Genomic DNA, 17110 nt, shown 5'->3' on the forward strand with positions numbered 1-17110 from the left:
CTGGACAGGGATTTAATACACAATTAAGTTCAGAAATTCGTGTGAGGAATTTCTGGGCGTGACATTCTGCTACCTGACCAATTAATTGTGATATTTGCATCATCAATTGCTAAAAGTGCCAAGCATGGACAACTCGTTTCAAGTCCAAGGAGTTGCAAATTTATAGTCACTGTCACAACACCTGTCAGGCTTATAATGGAACATTGCAAGCAGAATATTTTTAGGAACAGCGAGATCTTCACCAGATAATTGGGTTTATATAAACTGAGTTAAATTTATGCAAATATAAAAGTAAGTTTTCTTTATTTGGTTACAGAAAACTGTAGGTAGTAAATATTGTAAGCTGGAAACAGTAGGTATCTAGTAATAGTATATAAGTACTAAATCTCATTGTTTTTCACAGTTTCTTCATCGAGAATGATATGCATGTGAGGAAGCTTATTTTTCATGTAATTCAGAATGTGAGGTAGCATATAATCCTAGAGTATTCTAGGGCAAAAAACGGTGGGCAATTCTGATATCTGGATGTCTGTTCTTCAAGTTGTCCTGATACCAGGTGTTGGCTCCGTGTGTTACTAATTCATGTCCTTGCTTGTCAAGAATGGCTACCATTCTAGTTGAGAACAATGATCTTACTGTTGTTTATTGGGCTTCTTTCCTTTTGATGTTTGAGTCTCTGGTTCATCTTCATCTTTGGCAGACATGTTTTGTTCATCACCGCCATCTTCGTCACTATCATCGCTATCATCTTCAGAGTCAGATGAGCTGCAAGTGAATGACCTTCCTGCAGGTGGGAAACCGTTCATTGTTGCTTCATCCACCTCTACAGCTTTCTCTGAATGCATATCAGCTACACCAAGAAGCAAATCCTACAAAAATAGAATTATTTGCCCATTGATTAGGACAATTGAATTGTACCCCCACGATTTTGTTTTGAGCAGATAAATATTTTTTTCATATATCACAATGACTATTTGTTTGTTTCAGATTATTGCTAATAATCTAGATTAGCATATTCCTAAGTAGAATCAAACAGGACCTAAGACAATCCAGTTTACCATCTCAATATATTCCTTCTCATTTCCTGTAAGCGCTTCTATATCATACTCTTCAGGGCGCTTATTCTAAAAATAAATTACATAAATTGTAGTTTATTAACAGCAAAAACACCCATCTAATGTAATATCAATTAGAAATATACTTTTACATCAAGCCGCAATTTGTCGTTCGCCTTTGCCATCTCTCCCAAGAAATCTTTCACTCTTCCAAGAACTGCCCTCCATTACGACACCCAGAACAAAGGCAAAATTAGGTGAGCAAGGCAGAACATCATTCAACTATATGGGAACAAACAACCTGTTACACAGTAAAAGTTTCTTACCGTGATCAGAGCATTGTGTTTTTGACAGGTTAAGTGGGGTAAAAATCAACATGCCAGCACACTACTGACTTCTTTTCTCGAACAACACAGCATTGACTTGGAAAAAAATCGACATATATATGTGTAATCCATCCAAATTTGCTACCGGCCCGTTATTTTCAGCCGCCAGTACTATGGATTATAAAACGAATACATCACACCCTAAGATCGCTATTAAAGGAAAAAAAACACTTGGGGCTGGTTCAAGTATGCCTCCACGTAATACTGGGCACACGGATCGGCCATATCCTGCAAGGATGCATTTGAGATGATGTATTAGCGACGGGAGGGAGAGTGGGGAGCAGGGAGCAGGGAGCGCTTGCCTGGAGCGATCTTTCCTCGGACTTGAGGGGGTCGAGGGAGAGGACGACCTTGGCGACGATGGGGTTAGCGTTAGCACCGGCCGCATCGGAGGGGGCTCTTGTCGAGCATGTTCTCCCGCCACCACCTTGCCACCACCGAATCCACCACGTCCACGCCGCCACCTCGGCCCATGTCTCCGGTGGAGTTGGGGGCACCGTTTTGGGTGCTGTGGTCCGACTTCTCCAAATCCGACGGCGTCTTGGCGTGCGAGTGAAGGCGCGGAGAGAACGGCACTGTCTTTGGACCTGGATCTCGCCTCGGACGCCCGGCGCGACGCCATGCGAGGCGGAGAAGGAGGGGCGCAGGAGAATGGAGAGAGAACGTACCTGGCGGTGGCATCGGGGCGGAGAAGGAGTACGGGAACGCAGGAGAAGGAAGTGCAACCGCAAGTGGGCTGGGCTTCACGCATTACCAATCATCCAGATTAGATCCGACGGCTAAGATTTACGGGTGACGTGGCTCAACCGCAGTTCATCATTGGGTCTTAACTATATATATATATAGAAAGAAGGGATTAGAGTTCTAGGCTTAGAGGGATGGTCATGTAAGATAATTGTCGCACGCAATGCCCTTTTAACAATGAGTACAATCTAATAGTCCTCTAATTTCTATCTAACCAAAAAAGAATAGTTCTTTTAAATTTAAAGATATAAGTAAAAAAGAAGGTGAGTTATTACCTTTTAAAAAGGAAAATAAACAAAGTGAGTATATATAAATTATTTAGCCATATTATTATAAGTTAGATAATGGATGCCAAGTTGATTAATTATTTTGTCACTTAATAATCTAAAAAAAGACATCCTTAAAAGGAACTTATTACGTCACAGTAATATATGGGCTCAAAAATGAGTAATAATCTATCGTAATAATCCATTTGTATGTTTTAAATTATTTTTAATAATCTAGATTAAATAATCCTGAAGTAAAAACGTAATGGAGCTTTGTTACGCGATAGATCGAAACAGATCGATGATTCATGGGACGCAGCGAGCAGCTTCTCCCTTGTCCGCGCGCGGCCTAGCCACGTTGCGCCGCCGCCGGCGACGTCCTCCTCTGTTTCGCCCGGCAGATTGACCGCGCGTGGCTCCGCCCGCTCCGCCTTCTCCTTCGCGGCGGCGGCTCCAGGCGCAGGACCGCGTCGTCGTCGTCCGCTGCCACAGGAAGGGCGCCGCCGACCAGCCGTGTCCAGAGGATGACGATGATCCCGATTAGGTATTCAAACTGACAACTTCTCAGCTCCCTTCCTTAATCTCTCGCTATATTAACATCAAATTTTACTGTGTTCTGACCTGAATTTGGGAAAAATATTCCGCCATGTTTTGTTACTCTGACCTAAATTTGAGAAAATATATAGCCAGGTTTTGTTCTTTTTCTCGGTATACAGGTCAAAATTTGCAGGGAAAATCAATATTTGTCTTAATATTGTATTAAGATTAGTCAGTGCAATACTGTATTTTACAGTTGCACATTGTCTTTTTTCTATCTAGTCTCCATCGTGCCGGCTCTATTATAATTTTCTCGACGCGGCTGACGAGCTCTAGGCTCTAGCAATGAGTGGATCAAATCGATGCTTCACTTAAAGTGAAAGGAGTAATTTAGCTAAATATTCTCTCTGTTTCAAAACATATCAACATTTTCATATATTACATTAGACATATTCACACATCCCAGTATTACGAATTTAGGCAAACCCTAGGCTACTAATATAGTGTAACACTGTAACTGTCGAAAATATTGTATTGTTGCTTTCAATGTTAATGCGTGCTCTGATTTTTTTTTCTTTTTGAGAACTGCTCTGTTGTTTCTATTCCAATGTCCAATGTTTTGTAAGAACAAGATCCCGGTCGGTACAACATTCCATGATTAGAAGGTACTGGAGCCTGGAGGGAGATATATTCATAGAAGATATGCTTTTTGGTTAGTACTGTTCATAACATGCTAGAGCTTTTTTTTTTTTGTTTGGTACTATATATATTCAAAGTTAGCCACCATTATTCCTGACTGAATTCCTGACTGAATTGGTAGGTCTCAATAATTTTGAAATGTAATTTAGCCACCATTATATTCTACTTCCAAGATAGAATACCAGCCTACAATTCATTTCTTAGCAGGAGCAAACTTACGAAGAAACATGCACATCGACTTAGCATAGCAGAAGCAATTGTAGCGTAACCCGGTAACATGCTTACCAAAAATAACTTTTACCGACATAATAAACTAAATAATACCTTGACACCATGGAAACCAGTCCAAAATAAAGACTACTGTATTATATGTATACTTATGTGGTACTATCTCTCTCTCATAATATGATTATATAAGGGTTGTAACGAATTGTTTTTCTAAAAAAATGAGACGTGAAGAAAAGGTAGGATCTCTCTTATAAAATAAAGGTTCTATAGGGAATGGGTGGGTGGTTGGGGTAAAATAAAGTGCAACTGTTTTTCCTATAGATGAATATAAGCCCTAATATAATGACTAGAAAATAAATTACTGAGAAAGCTTTTATAAGTGTGTCCCATAGCGATTTAAAGTCAAATATAGAAAAATTTACTAAGGCAAATAAATGCAAAGCCAACAAAAGTTTCAATAAATCTTTGTCCTCAAGACCAAACGATGGGGGGTTTGAATGAGGATAAACTGAGTGTTTCAATTCCTTATACTATTATGGAACTGAGTGAGGAAATAACTGTAAAAATGTATATGTCCATCTGGGAAGAATATGTGGTAAGTACTATAGTAGTGAAGCGTGTACTAGTGATGGATCGATCCAACATCAAAACAAGCTACAGCGATTTGATTTTGTACTAAAATGTGTGCAACCCCCTGCATGCAGTTGCATAGAGCATTTCGGACAGTCGATCTGAAATTCTGAACCTGACGTACGCGAGGAATCAGCATCAAGTACCTGACGAAAGGGTTGCTTGCTTGACACTTGTCCAGTGAGCTTTCCGTTGAACTGTCTCAATTGCTTCCCTCCTTTTCCCCAGCTTTTCTGTACTTCTTGCCATGTCGTATTCCTGCCTCATCTTCTTCAGTTCTTCTCATTTTTTTCTGAATTCTGAATCCACTGTTCCACTGTCAGTAGCTGCTCAGCAAATCAGTACTTCTCGCGGCGCCATTCTCCTCATCTGTTTAGTTAGTTAAGTTAGCTATCCAAACAGCTCATTGCAGGTTAGTGACAGGATCAAATTGGACATTTTTGGATGAGGTTAATGGATTAATTAAGATGCTAGAAATTAACAAGCTGTGCCATGCAATATATCATGCATGCATGCATGAACATGATGGCTAGGTACTAATGCTAATATAGAAGAGAGATCATCATCTGCCTAAGTACATATTTGAAGAAGAAGAAGAAGCTAATTAACTAGTAGCTATGGCGCCAAGCCATGCACTCTTCATTCTTGTTCCATCTACTGCTGCTGCTGCTATACTACCCGATCGCTTGCTCGATGAAACGACGATCTGATCAAGATCAACACGATCTGATCAAGATAGAGAGGAAATTATATATGCATGATCGATCAGAGGCAAAGTGCGTGATTAGCCATGCAATGCCGGTGCAACTCGATCGATGATCGATCGATTCTTCAGTGGGAGAGGAAGCTGAAGGGGGAGTAGGAGTCGGAGCCCTGCGACGAGGCGACGACCATGTCGGCGCCGCCGCCGCTCGCCGGGAACCCGCAGGCGCCGAGCTGGTCGGCGGCGTCGCCGCCGCCCCAGAACCCGGCGACCATCTGCGCCAGGTCGTCCACGTCCTCCCGGAGCCCCATCATCCCGTAGGCGTCGGCGTCGGAGTAGCGCCGCATGTCCTGATCGGCTGATGACGCGCCGCCCCTCGGCCGGAGGCAGCTCTCCGGCACCACGCTGCTCAGGTACCCGGAGTTGTCGTCGGCGCCGGAGAAGAGGAAGTCGTGGCCGTTCCTATCCAACAGCGAAGCCGACATGCTGGAGCGGTGGGGATCGACCTGGACCATCACCGGCATCGTCGAGCACTCGCCGACGGAGGACGCGCCCGACGCCGCGGCATGGCCGTGGTGACCGTACGAGCCAATGTGCGGCGTGCCCACCCCGTGCTGGTGGTGGTGGTGGTGGTGCCCATGGCCGCCGTACTGCATGGACGACGGCGCGGCGGCGGCGTACTGCTGCGCGTGGAACGGCGCGAGGAACGGCGGGTAGTTGTAGGCGGCGTGCGTGTAGACGAAGTTGGTGCGCGCCTGCGCGCCCTTCATGGAGAGCGCGGCGCGGTCGTACGCCAGCGCCGCCTCCTGCGCCGTGTCGAACGTGCCCAGCCAATGCCGCTCCTTGGTCGTCGGATCGCGTATCTCGGCGGCGTACCTCCCCCACGGCCGCCGCCGCACGCCGAGGAACCTCCCGGGCTCCTGCGTCCGCCGCCTGCCGCGCCCCGACGACGGCCGCTCGCTCGGCGACGACGGCGGCGACGGCTGCGACGGCGGCTTCGGCGGCTCCGAGAACGCCATGAGACTGGCCTGGCTCGTGCCACCGCTGCTGCTGCTGCTGCTGCGAGTGTTCATGGCAATGCTAAGAGAGAGTGAGCTAGCTAGGCTTTAGCTAGGTATACGAGTGACCAAGCTCGAGGTAGCTTAGCTTGAGGTGTTAGCTGCTTGTGTGTAGTGCTCACAGGGGAGGGAGGCAAGGGTGCTATTTAAATGGGGCTTGGAGGGGGATCACTGTCGGAATCGATCTTTTCGTCCGATACATATCATCTAAATAGTCAGTAAATATTATTAAAAATAGTAAAATAGATTAATTTAAGATATATCATACTATATTTAAATGCGGCTTGGAGGGGGATCACTGCTGGAATCGGTCCTTTCGTCACATGCATGTCATCTGAATAATCAGTAAAATATTATTAAAAATAGCAAAACAGATTAATATGAGATATAACACACTATAAACATACAAGTTTAAATATCACTTCTATAAATTATTTAATAAAAAGCAACGAATTAAACTCTAACCACCATACGTACCACTCCTGGTCACCGTGGATGAGATGGCATGGGCATGCATGGATGCAATTAATGCACTTGTTTAGTTCTAGGAGGAAGAGGGAGTGGAAAGCTGGTTCTTCATGAAGGTTAGTTTGTATGCATCTTGTTTTCCAATGTGTGTTTGGATTTGTGTGCCCTAATTTACCTTAGGACCAGTAGAGTGGAATGTTGTGTGCTACATGCATGTGTGTTTGTGTATGTGGTGTGTTGCTTGAAAATTAAGAATAGTTAGAATGTTCTCCCCTTAGTTATCATGCATACACTTCATTTATGACAATGTTAGCTCACTACATGCATGTAAGTTAGTATCATCCTAGGTATAATATGGGGGTATGCCATACAAACATATACAGTTGTAAGGGTCCAACACCAGCCTGCAGCATCTGCAGTGCCACATTAATCAGGCTAGTGACCAAGAAGCCCCTGCCAAAGCAACTCTTTAATTTGCTGGTCCTACATATATTCTAATTGTGCATGGTTTAAGCTAGTTTCTAATGAACACTGCCTTAAGCTTGCATGGAGTCATGATTCACTCCTGAGTAGAGAGTAATACAAACTAATCAGATAATGAAAAGATGCCTGCCACTGGGTGAGAAAAGGATGAGGGAAAGAAGAGAACATATGTACCTAGTCATCCACCTTTTTGAACAAGTGTAGTTTGTGTGTTCCAACAACAACAAAAAAAAATGTAATCTTTGCTCCAAGATACTACTTCTATAGCTGTATATATATATAATTATGGTACATGTCAAAATGCTACTACACACACAATAATGCCCCATTTTTTACAGGCCATATGGCTTTGCTTTCCTTTGTATCCACCATGTGCTTGCTTGCGCAATACATGCATGCATGCAAGTTAAAAAGATGCAACAAAAAAGAAATACTCAAAGCTATACTTAGTTGCATGCCTCATTGCATATGCAGGGGTAATTAAGAAAAGTTTCAAAATGGAGTGGTTAGCTTGCCCTCAAAACAAGATGAACAACAGTGAAATTGTGTAGAAGGGCACTCTTTCTCATGGCATTCCCTGTTAGATTTTTTGGTGTATTTCTCTTGGTTCCATTCATTCATGCAACCCTTGAGTGACACTCACATGAGGTGAGGGTCCACGTGGGTCTCCCCTTCTTTGACTCCTTTTCTCTAGTGAAGCCTTGCTTTGTTAGTTTGCATGAGCTAGCTATAGACAAATTAGTTAAAAAATAAAATGGCTTGTAACGATCATTATCCCTCACAATTCCCATTGAATTCTTGCTGATAATTTAATCACAATGGACATTCTATAGATTAGTGCGCATGTGCGTGCCGGTGTTAGGTTCAAATGAGAACAAATCGAAAGGAGTGATATTAAATCAGCAAAACAAGAGAACTATCCCTTTCATGTCTCTCTAGATCCATTTTAATAAACCTAATAGATGCCTTTCTGGAGTCAAAAAGAGAGAGAGAGAGCTAAGCTAGAGCCAAAACCGGAGAGAGGTATTGATCAACTTCAAGGTGGTAATGCATCCAATGTTAATTAGCAGCAACATCAGCTCGACCGACTGTTGAGTGTGTGCCATGTGAGGTTTGGGCAAAACAACAACTGAGGTGGATACTGCTTTTCACCCACCTATCTAATTTCTCCTCCACAGGAATTAAATTAACTGTAATAATATGTATCTTGTAAAAGGCTTCAAATAGAAAACATCATAACATTCTAGTGGATATACTATATATTTTGATCGATTTTCTATGGATTCTTTTTTTTTTCAAATTGGAAGCATGCATGGGAACGATTGTGTTTTCAATATAGCACAATTCCGAGTATGCCAATGGTGCTTCGGTCACTAGTTATACCTCCGTTTTATATAATGTAAGACTTTCTACCATTACTTAAATTTATATATACACTAACAAATTTAGACATATACAAATAATATATATTGATCAATGAATTAATATAAGCATAACTAAAAGCTAGGTTTTACCATACGAAACGGATACAGTAGATAAAGGCACTTTGGTGCTTAAGCTTTGAGGGGTGTTGGCTAAGTCGATGGCCCTTGTAGCTTAAGTGTTCTTGTTTGTGTCTTTACTGCTAGGGTGGGAAGTTTCGGAATTCTCGTCCATATTATTATTATTATTGTTAAGGAAATGATGTGCAGATCTTCTGTGTGTTCGAGAAAAGAAAAGTTTGCTATTGATTAAGCATAATTAGTGTAGATAAATTAAATGGATCAACCCACTTAGTGAAAGCATGTGCTGTTATTTCCTCGCTCTTCTTAGTTTTAACTTAGGAGCATCTAGAAAAGGCTTTTCTTGGAGTGTACAAAGCCTTGACTTCTATCCCTCATGAGAACAATGAGAATTTGGATTCTTATGAGGAGCTGCATTTGGTGCAATTCTTGCATCTAATGCCATAGCTTCCTACAAATGCAAGTATAGTACAAGAGAGGAGGGCTACATGTGTAGAGTGCATGCCAAGAGAGAGAGAGAGAGGGAGGGAAAAATCTTATCTGATGGCCTTGACTTCCCCTCCTCTTGTGTGTGAATTTGGCATATATATGTTGGTCTGTGAAATATTTGCAAGATGGGCATGCACCAGATGTGGTCAGGTCAAGCCCTAGCTAGATATCTGAAAAGGTGTGAGGAGGAGGAGAAGGTGGTGTTCAACTGGAGATGGGGGAGAAAAAGGAGTTTGGGCCTTTGGGGCATGCACAATCTAAGGACAAGGAGGCTCCACACAATGGCCTTGACAAGATGTACTAGAAATGTAAGTTAGTTAATTTGCACAGACCAAAACTGCTAATTATGATGAAAACTAGCACAACACACAAGACACATGTTCTTGTCCATTCCATAGGGTCACCCGGGTTTTTGGGGTGGCCTTTGCACTACTTTGACTTTGGACCTCCCCTTATAGAACCAACAAGTTTTGTGGAAAAGACACACCAAAAAAATATATATGTATGCTAGGAGTGTTTATGTGTGTGTGTGCAATTGTACAAGTATTCAAGGCAGTTCACTAAACATAATCAAGGAAAGGTAGAAAAAGACCACTTGGGGCATGCACATTTGTCTCACCAAGTTGTGGTTTGAATAAAGGAAGATCAGACAGAGTTTAATAGTGAAAAGGTGCACTCACAAAACAAAGGTCCTCATAGACGCTTACTTTAATCATTTGAAATTTGAACTCTGGATTTTCAGCTTATTTGTTATTCATTTTATAATACTAATTCCAAAAACTTTCATAAGATATATATTTTGGTGAATACCATTTCAATTTCTACATCATGATTTGTTCCTTTTCTTCCATGCGTGTATATATGTTTAGTAAGCTTTGATGCCTTAACAATTGCCAGTGCTTACTACGTAAGCTCTGTTTCTATTACTATCAGATAATTAAGGGCAATCAATAAATAACATTAAGTTCAAACCCTCAAATTGGACATGGTTATCGTACTGGTCAAACAGTCGGATGTCACAGTGTAATTGCTGGTGTCCATGTGATTAATTAAACAAGCGACCAAGTACCAAGAGGAGAGTGCACTACAGCACACTTGTCCCATTTTATATCGACCACCAAATGACAAGCAATTACGCAACTGAAGATGATGATTTGGCACTGAACCAATCAAGTTTTTCCCTCTCTTCAAGTTCCTATGATCCTTGCCAATTGGCTTGATCACCCCCAATGGCAATATGGCATTATATATCATGCATTTGACTGAACAATAATTAACATGAGCCTGCATGTTTACTTGGAACAAGGGGTAGTTCATGCTAATTTTTTCTACTTGGGATTGGCAGGCAGCAGGTAGACGAAACAACGGTGTACATACAAACATGCGCTAAAAAACTGTTTGTCATATGACAGATAGAGTGAGCTAAGTGAGAGTAGAAGAAGAAGCTGTTGCAGGGGATAGGAAATAGGAAATAGGAAACAGAGAAGACAGAGGAGTGTATGTGTTGGAGCTAAAACTGACAAGTACGAGAGTACAGTTCCTGGCAAAAGGGGGCTCCTGACCATACATTGGTAGGCTGGCTCTACACTCTACACACAACACAGTCTATACACCCCCCATCCATGCAATTATACACAGAGATGAAATGCATCTCCAACTCAGTCATATCCCAGCTAGGCCACTTGTGTGCTTTGCCTGATCATGGATGGATGGATGGATGCAGCAGCAACCACTCCCTGCAGCAGCAAGCTGGGTAAGGCTATGCAGGTAGAAGAATGGAGGAGATGTGTAGTGTAGTGTAGTGTAGTGTAGCGTAGCGTAGTAGATAGATATACATATACCACTAGATATATATTCTTTTGCATGTATATCTATTATTAGAGTGCGAGGATAATTATCATTGAGAGCTTCAGGGTATGTCTATGATCTCTACTATTGTACCGTACATTTAATTTAAAAGGAAAATGAACAATAATCACACCAAGTCAGAAAATGAACAATAATCTAACACCAGATGCACCACTCATCGCTGTTGTTACTTAAAAAAAAACCCAGATAATATGGAGAAACCTAATATCAATTAAATAGATATAAGTAAGGCTTCAAACCTTGCTAGAGTTAGCCAGAAAGTCCCCGTGTGTTTCTCTAGCTGTTGTTACTCCTTTCTTAAAAGAGATGAGTGTGTCTAGTATTTTTTAGGACTAATAATAAATCTCGACATATATATATAAATATATATATAATATAATATACATCGTCTTTGCAATACGGTAAATTTATATGCTATGGGATCGGGGGCGAAATGGTAAGGTAAAATAAATAAAACGGGAGGGGTAGCTATAGATCGCGGTGCGTGCGTGTACAAGGGAACAGTAGGTCGTGCGAGTGACAGCGTCCCCTGTGCGACGACGTGTCGCCGCCGCAGTGCCCTGGGCGACGCCAGCCACAGGGGCCAGCCATTCCATTCCATACGCCGAGCCAGCGAGCGACCGGCTACGGCGAACGCTGCTAGTATAGCAGCACAGCAGCTACGGCTAGATGGACGCGCTCGCGCCGCGCCGCTCCCAGGACGTGGGCGCGCGCTCGCTCGTAGCTGCCGCCCGCCGCGCGTGCGTGCGTGACGGCGTCTGCGCGCAGGGGCGCGCGTGTTGCTGGCCGGCCGGTCGCTCGCCGAGCGCCGTTCGATCGATCGGCTAGCACGCACGCACGCACGCCGCGGGCCGCCGCGCTGGGGCGCGCGCGCGCGCCGGCTACGTATGCACCGGCGCGGCCGCGGCCGCGGCGCCATACTCCCCCGCCGCTCGCTCACTTTGTAGTTTATACTGGGGCAAACTACTACCGGCTTCTTTCTTTTTAATTACCGTCTGACAATAATAATACTGCGGCGTTTTTTTTTAAAAAAAATCTCCCTCTGACAGTGCAAGAGATCTAGGGAATGGTTTATTATTTTAGGATTGGTTCTGGATATGAATAACTAAGTATATTTAGTTATTAATTAATATTTGTTATAATAAAATTATTTTGTTATTGATTAATACTAATTTAGTATTTCCATTCCATCTATCCTTGTCCACCGACCAAGAAAAAAATGGTGCATTCCATCCGCGTAATCAAACAACCAACATAGATAGCGGTGATTATTTAGCTTTTTCAGCAAAAAAGACAAACTATATATTTGTAATAAAAATAATTTTAAATAAAATTTGTATATATTTGTTCTTAGGATTTAAAAGTCAAGGTTAGAAAATAAGCTACGATAAAAATACTCTAAAACTAAATTCAAATTTAGGGTTAAAATTTAAAATTTTAACTTATAAACATAAACAGAAATTAAATTAAGAAATGAAGGTGATAATCATAGCTAACAAAATATGGAACATCTTACCTCATTCAACCTCTTATCCGTGAACCAAACTCACCCATAAGATTGACGTGGCTGTGAGCGACTAAAACTGTGAAATTATTAAGGCAGCCATGTAATGTAGGTAACAATTCAAGCGAGCTGATTGTAACTCTACAGGCAGTGTCACGCTACACTAGTATATAGCCTATAAGGTGTCAAATGTATGCATGTGATGGGTGGTGGTGGTAGCTCTTGACCGACCGGGCAGTCCCAAGTGTCGTGCGTGTAGAGGATAAGGGGGAAGCGACGATCGAGCTGATGTGCTGCAGCGAGGATGGATGGAACGGGGGTAGAAGGATAGGAGTAGAGCACTGTTCACGCAAGCACACGCTCATGGTGGTGATGATGATGATGGCCATGGAGTGAGTGAGTGAGTGAGTGATCGAGTGAGGCCTGGACACTGGAGATCAGACGAGACGACACTGCACTGCACTGCCAGCAGCGCCCGAAATGGCAACAAAGGATTGTGTTTGGTTTGCTTTGCCCCTGCCTTTTTCCATACTGGACTACACTAGTGCTGCTACATTCTGAGACTAATCACAGCATTTTTCTCCCAGTGTTTTTGGGTGTGAAGAAAAGTATATATGCAGAGCCCAACTTTGTTAGCTTTTACCTTTTGTTTTGCCAGTCTTCCAGACGTACGGGGCGTGGCAGTGTGCTATGCAATCCCAGGTCGACACTCAAAAAGGCCAGGATGGGAAGATCATGCTGTGCTACAGTAACACGGCCTACATGAGTTTTTTAGACACATGTTGACTCCTCGGGAAATAACCAGCCAGCCCTGCAGATTCACTGGATCTCATAACCCCAAGGAAAAGACACATCAAGCAGGAATTCTGCAAGCAAAAGGTTTGCCAAATCGTTTGCGAGATGGAAGAACGTACAGTTCAGAATAATACCATCATTTCATTTGCCCCCGACATCTCGAGCTGAATCATCATATCATCATCATCTCAGCATCATCGTACAGCCAAAAAGAAAGAAAAATATTGTTGTATAAAATACAATGAAATTCGTGTTTGACTGGTTCCATTGTCCCAGGTGAGCGAACAGCAAGCCGGTACCAGTAATTCAATTTTGCAGCATTTGGATTTTCCAGGTTTGTATAATTGTATTGTGCACTGTAAATTGTAAATTTCATACAGGTACCCAATGAGACTTCCAGCCATCATATGAGAGGTAGTTTACCAGGCGAACAAATATGACGGGAAGAGCAAGTGTTTACAACAAATGGACTTCAAAGCAAATGGAATGAAGAAAAATGACAACAGGAGGTATGCTTTCAGCACCCTGATACCAAAGAAGTTACAGAATCATAGCAACTTCAACTTTTTCTTCTTCTTCGATGCTTTATGGGCCTTGAAATCTTTAGCAGCCTGCATCCCAGAATTGTTCATCAGCATTTTCCACAAAGCAAAACCATGAGAAACTAAAATATATTCAAACTATTTTCCACAATAAAGCTATGTGCACCATTTTCATCTATCTAACCTAGATATTTCACAGTGACATGCATTCAATGGCAGAATATGTCCATCTGGTGAGCCATGGCAGCAGTACTTAGACCCTGATTTGCTAAGTAGACTATGCAATGACATTAACCCAGCAGCATTCCTGTGAAGGAAAACTGGCAAAATGGCATTAAAGTATCATTACCTTCATATTTTTCTTTTTCTTCTTCTTTTTATTGCTCTGTTCTACTTCAAGTTGACAACTCTTATCCTTCTGAGCAATATGATATGACTGTCAGATACAGGTCAAAAAACTTTGGGCATATATGGTGTAAGCAGCAAAATTGAAATAATTTGTCAACATGCCAAAGTGAATGTTCATAATACTTGCCTTATTCTTCCTTTTTCTTTTGACCCCCTTGACTTCTGCTCCATCTCTTGAACCCTCAGAATCCTGATGGACTTGAAATTGTAAGTGCAGAATCAAATAAACAACTTAGATACAAAGGTTATCATCAGCATATATACCTCAGATGAATCTTCAAATGCTGAAACATGCCGTACTATTCTTCCTGAAGTTGATGGTTCACCTACATTGACAAGATAAAAACAACCCTAATGGGTAAACATTTGAGAATGAGAAAACTGAAAAAGGATGGCATACATTAACCCTAATACCTTAGCAGACAGCGGCTCGATGAATAAATACATATAGGATCTCGTCTTATATGTCCCCCATTAATTAAGGTGTACAATGTTAGAAACCTCATGCTCATGTGATCCTAAGACAAATGTGCACTCCTTTGAGCCATTTTCTCTTTCGACCATCGTATCAATTATCATAGAGAAAAGATTCAATGATCATGAAATAACAAATGCTCAAAATAACGCAGGAATATGAAAATGGGAAGGCATAACTGTAAGATGACGTTATTAGGTTAATTTTCATGCTTTTATCTACAACTATAAAAGGGAGTAGTGGTGGTGGTGAATCTGCCACCTACCCCACCACCAACTCCCTCCTATTTTTTGAAAGAAAAAGTAACTTAGAGATATATATCAAACCACTTTATTAATTCTACTCTAATAACATGGTAATGATATTTTTAATAAGATCCCGTTGCAACGCATGGATAATATGCTAGTCTACTAAAATGTTTATCACGAGTGATTTCCTTAAATCATTCCATAGTATGGTTGACATTCAATACATGCTTTTCAAAGAACCAGAGTACCAAACATATCACAATAAGATGATAAAAAGCTTGTACCCTTGCTAGCCTTTATTGTCTCCTTTGCATTTCTCACAGCCAGTTTGACAAGGTCTGGGTTCAGAGAGTCCAGCCCATCAGGCTGCTGAAGCTTTCTCTCAAGGAATTTTGCCAAAGCTGCAGCCTTGTTTGTAGTCAGTGCTCCTCCAGGATGAGCCATTCTGTTTGAAAGGGTACATCATTTCAGCCTCAGGGTCATAGCAAAGAGAAAAAGACCATGAAGATCATATACTTTACATAGAGCAAGCCCAAAAAGGAAATTCCATAGGACTAAACTCCGTCACTCAGGCATGAGTAAAATAATATTAAAGCTATAACTGCTATAACATCTACCACAGTTTAAATCCAATATTATGTTTCAGGCAATACCCTCCCAAAACTTGAAGTATCGCCTTTTTACTTACACAAGTGAGCATAAATGCAAGAGGCACTGATTAATCTACAGAACAAACACAGCTATACCACAATCCAAACATGATAATTGCCAAATATACAGTAATTCTCTATGTTAGCCATACAGACTTTGAATCAAATTATTCCACTTTGTCATTTTTGGCTAAAGTCAAAGCAGCAGGTACCAGATACACCTCGGGGGAAAAAAAAGGAGCTGAAAAAAATACCTATATCTGTTTTTTTTCATTCAGAATCCTAGTTTAATTGCTTAAACAGTGAGACATTGCTATAAGCAACTCAAAATTCCACATCAATCAACAAGCCTATAGAAAGCAGATATATGAGAACGTAATAATTTGACTTCAACTAGAAGCAATTTCCTTCCGCTTAACCACTCAAACAGCAATTTGACCAAACCCTATTCCGCATTGGCAAGGAAACACAGTTAGCTCGATCAGTCTGCTCACAAAAATGTACTAAAGCTAATCAAGCAACCTCCCACACGCGGAATCTAGCCATCCCCACAAATGAATCTAGACGATTCGCTTCCAACCAGCTAATGAATGGATGGATCTGGAGGCAGGGAATATATACAGGGGGGGTGATAGATCAGACGATACCTTGGCTGGGGGCGAGAAGGAGCAGTAGGCGCGGGAAGGGGCGCAAACTTGCTCCCCCGGAGCGCGCGGCGCTCCTCGTCGGTCAGGTCGCCGGCCGCCGCCATTGACGCCGGCTGCACGATCGGCGGCGCCGCGGCGGCGGAGGCGGACCGGAGGTGCAAAGACGAAGGCGGCTCGGCTCGACTCCTTCGGCTTGGTTGGTTTGGTTAGGCTCTTGAGCCTTGGACCGGATCGGGCCGGACCGGACCGAACCGTATTTTGACTTTTCGAGTCCAAACATATGTCCATGTTGCTCTCCCTGTGACAGATGGGCCCGGGTGTTTCCGGTATACCGAGCGCCAAACTTTGTAAATTTTGACGAAAATCATAGCTTTGGTTCTGATTTGGTGTTTGTCCTAGTGATCTTGTAGGTCGAAAAATGTCAAGCACCTTTTGTTTCCCTATTTTTATCTTTTAGCATCGTCATCTTTTCGCTTTTGTTTATGTTTATATACCAAAATTTAAATGTTCAATCTTAAATTTTGGGATTTTTTATCCTAGTTTATTTTTCAGCCATGTTTTTTTATATCGTTAAGAATATGTATATAAATATTTTATTTATAAATTATTTTTTATTTACAAATATACATTGGTATTTTTATTAAAAAAAGGAAACAATCACCCTTGTGGTTTTTTAGTAGTCTGTGGCTCCCATTGTTCTCTCTTGTCTTGTATTCCCCATGTA

At 42.0% G+C, this 17110-nt stretch overlaps 2 protein-coding genes, 1 long non-coding RNA gene and 1 pseudogene across 3 annotated transcripts; 1 reads left to right on the top strand and 3 right to left on the bottom strand.

Moving 5' to 3' along the window:
* Positions 1-335: 335 nt before the first annotated feature.
* On the bottom strand, positions 336-1666 carry LOC102703143 (annotated as a pseudogene).
* A 1071-nt stretch (positions 1667-2737) lies between these two features.
* LOC107304616 lies at positions 2738-5044 on the top strand. The gene is made up of 3 exons (XR_001550694.2): positions 2738-2995; positions 3615-3700; positions 4620-5044. It is a non-coding gene; the product is annotated as an uncharacterized LOC107304616 (long non-coding RNA).
* Positions 5045-5376: 332 nt separating this feature from the next.
* LOC121054979 (ethylene-responsive transcription factor FZP) lies at positions 5377-6321 on the bottom strand. The gene has a single exon (XM_040526281.1). It carries the CDS (start codon positions 6319-6321, stop codon positions 5377-5379), a length of 945 nt encoding a protein of 314 aa, XP_040382215.1.
* Positions 6322-13549: 7228 nt separating this feature from the next.
* Positions 13550-16601, bottom strand: LOC102703139 (PRKR-interacting protein 1 homolog). Its single transcript, XM_006658028.3, has 6 exons — positions 16387-16601; positions 15374-15534; positions 14631-14692; positions 14494-14556; positions 14308-14376; positions 13550-14027 (listed from the first exon to the last, which is right to left on the bottom strand). Exons 1-6 carry the CDS (start codon positions 16488-16490, stop codon positions 13965-13967), a joined length of 522 nt encoding a protein of 173 aa, XP_006658091.1. The 5' UTR covers positions 16491-16601; the 3' UTR covers positions 13550-13964.
* Positions 16602-17110: the final 509 nt, after the last annotated feature.

The sequence above is a fragment of the Oryza brachyantha genome, chromosome 7 (assembly GCF_000231095.2).
Source record: "Oryza brachyantha chromosome 7, ObraRS2, whole genome shotgun sequence".
NCBI lineage: Eukaryota > Viridiplantae > Streptophyta > Magnoliopsida > Poales > Poaceae > Oryza > Oryza brachyantha.